Source organism: Eurypyga helias, unplaced genomic scaffold (assembly GCF_000690775.1).
Source record: "Eurypyga helias isolate BGI_N326 unplaced genomic scaffold, ASM69077v1 scaffold14834, whole genome shotgun sequence".
NCBI lineage: Eukaryota > Metazoa > Chordata > Aves > Eurypygiformes > Eurypygidae > Eurypyga > Eurypyga helias.
The window spans coordinates 19962-23110 of NW_010248360.1; the positions used below are offsets into that span (position 1 = coordinate 19962).

General features: G+C 38.1%; 1 protein-coding gene across 1 annotated transcript in view; it reads left to right on the top strand.

Moving 5' to 3' along the window:
- Nucleotides 1-2110, top strand: part of LOC104509174 (mitogen-activated protein kinase kinase kinase 5-like) — a 21922-nt gene extending 19812 nt beyond the window's left edge. The window contains 2 exon segments of the mRNA XM_010151027.1: nt 483-559; nt 1377-2110. Coding sequence (XP_010149329.1) covers nt 483-559; nt 1377-1437 — 138 coding nt within the window. The 3' untranslated portion in view covers nt 1438-2110.
- The last annotated feature ends 1039 nt before the right edge of the window (nt 2111-3149 follow it).

Consider the following 3149-nt stretch of genomic DNA (forward strand, 5'->3'; position numbering starts at 1 on the left):
AGGATGGTAGGTCCAGCCTCACCAGTGCCGAGTACAGGGGGACAGTGAGTCCCCCAGTCCTGCTGGCCACACCGTTCCTGATGCAGGCCAGGATGCCATTGGCCTTCTTGGCCACCTGGGCACACTGCTGGCTCAGTAGGTATTCAGCCGGCTGTCGACCAACACCCCCAGGTCTTTTGTGTTCACTGAAGTCTGTGACTGAGAGGTCAGCGATAACCATGGAAATGCCAGCTGACAGCAGTGTTGAGTAGCTGTGAAAGCATTACACCTTTCAAGCTGAGCCTGGTACGCCAATGTAGAGTAGAGAGGATAGAAATCAAGTAGCTTCACTGCATTTCTAGAAACAACGTAAATCAGTCTATTACATGTACCACCTCTCAGTCAAATTTTAGGTTACTTCTGAACTACTGTTTTTAAGGGCAGATGGTATATAGATCTTAGATTATATTTCTAACCATGTTTATTTATACTTGTTTTTGTAGTTCTTGGCTGAAGACTACACATTAATGGATGTTCTCTGCTATGTTACACGAGATGATCTGAAATGTTTGAGACTGAGGTAATGCCTCACAGTCAAATGACCTGTGCTGAGCAGTTGTTTTGCTACAAGAGAAAGTAACTGATACTGAATCTATTTATTCGATTGTACAGTATTTATTCAAAATAAGTAACACTTTCCAGTATGCCTTTGTATACTGATGCATTCCTGATAAACAGCGGATACTGTTTACGTTTGATTAAACTTTTCTATTAAAGGAAAGCAGAGGGAAAATTTTGAAGTAAAGCTGTTACCTTACACCTGGAGACACTGGATATCTCGTTAGAGCTTTGCTTTTATTTAAAAAGGTAGAGACAGCAAAACTTTCTGTATTTTATCATTATTCTCAAACTTCAGAAACACTACTCATGGTCTCCAGCTAGCAGTAGATTTCACCTAATCATGCCACGCGTGTGGGTCACTGCAGAACCAGGTTTAAGTAGAAACAGGAGAAGCTACCAAACACTGTGTGCCCAGTCAGTCTAAAAATAAAGCACTAAATAGGAATGATTTCAAAAATATGGCAGATGTTAAGATTGTTTTCGTAACTGCACTTTCATGAGTTGGAAGTCTGCCGTGGGTTATGCAGGTTCTTTAGACCAGAAGTCTGAATTCCAGAAAGCAGGCATCTGAAAAGTGGGAAGATTGCCCTGTGCTGTTAATCAGCAAAGGACTCTGTTCTTGGAGTATTGCGTGTTGAATTTCACCTTTGATCAGCCTTCCCACTGCATCTCATTGGTCAAAACCAGAGCAAGAAGACCAGAAGGCACCTAAATGGGAATGCTTCAGACTAGAGAGTGTCTTTGTACCTGAGCATCTTTATGGTTTTTCTTTACAGAGGAGGAATGCTATGCACGCTCTGGAAGGCCATCACTGACTTTCGAGAGAAACATGCCTGACATTGAAATTTTTCTTCACTTCTCCACAGAGAGGAAGAGATTTCCTTTCGGCACAGAGCAGGTGTGCTGTCAGAAGGACTGTTGCACTTTAATCCAGTATTTGTTTACCAATGTTAAAAACACTGCAGCTTCCTGACTTTTACTCCTGTAATCTGTAAGGAATCTGTAAACAACCTGCAACATTATTTTACTTTACATGTTTTTTACATGCAAGTTTTTAAAAAATTTAAAAAAACCCACCCAACGCCAAAAAAAGATTATAAACTCATGAAATATTGTAGTTAAAGTAACCAGATGTTAATTTCATTAAAAAATTATGTAAGATTTCATGTGACTGTACATCACTGGAACAAAACCAAAATGTGACGACAACTTCTCAAGTTCCTTTTTCTTTGTAATGTATCTCCGTAATCTATATCCGAACTTCATAATTTCAATCATAGTTAGGTATTCTTCTTTTAGTGTGCAAGACCCAAAGCTAATTGTTTTTAGCTACTGCCCTACATAGTTTAATGTTGTTTATTTTTGGTAATTTAAGTTCTATGGTGCGTTTGTTTTAGAGTTGTTTATGTACTACTGAACTGTACCAGTTGCATACACCTGAACCACAGTAATGTTAGCTTGTTCTAAAGCTATCTCTGACACACACAGTTGAAAATAAAAAGAACCTAAGACTTACTTTTTCCTTTATTTTTGGACTTCTAAAATAAGGTGTAGAACTGTAAAACATTGGAATAAAAGAGAGGAAGAAGATCATACTGAGCATCAAGGTAGCCCTTCTGACACATTAAAGTTACTGTGATTTGAGTTTGATAATCATAGCACTGAATATTTTCCAATTTTTCCTGTTCAGTCTAATTCCCATATTGACAATCCACGGCCAAACATTCTTCTCTGGCTGCTCTACTTGACCTGAGAAATTAATGTCCTGCTTCCCTGCACTGAATAGTTATTGGGACCTGTTGTTTTCTTCTGCTTTTGTTTATGCAATATGTTATTTTCTCACATATAATGAAAAAGGACAGTGGGTATTCCCTGTCCATCCACTCTCACTGTCACTCCAGCATTCTAGCACTGGGTATCATCACATTCTTATGGGGCAGCTGCAAAAAATTCCATTGTGAATAAGACTTGCTTCTTTCTTCATAAGCCTTGGTAATCAGTGAACAGCTTATGCCCTGAATTTTTCAGGTCTAGCAAGTATTTTCCAAGAAAAGTAAGTATTTTTTTCTAAACATAAATATGTTGTCCTAACATGTATGTAGTAATTTTTGCTGACTAAAAAACAACAATTATATATATAAAAGAATAGCCTAAACAAAGCACAGTAGATTAAATAATTTTATTCAAATATTTTTACTCTGAAGATGATTCCACTGATGTTTGGGCACAGATAGATTCAATGCTTTCCAAAAACATAACTACATTTCAGGAGAGACATAGCTAGTGTTTAACAATTTCTGCTGCGATTACAGCTTGAAATAGTACAGTTCCAAGGTAGTTTTAAGCGCTGGAAAGACTCAGTAGTGGAGGTTGACTTGCAAAACCCAAAGCAACTAAAAACTCCACACGTGGAAAAGTGACCTTAGGACAGCCAACTCCCCTAATTTGATTTTTGTGTGTGTGTGAAACATGATCCTGTATCAATCCATGACTGCAGCTTGAAAACCTCTGATTTCATTCAGCATGAATAGATCAGAATGTATTGGCAT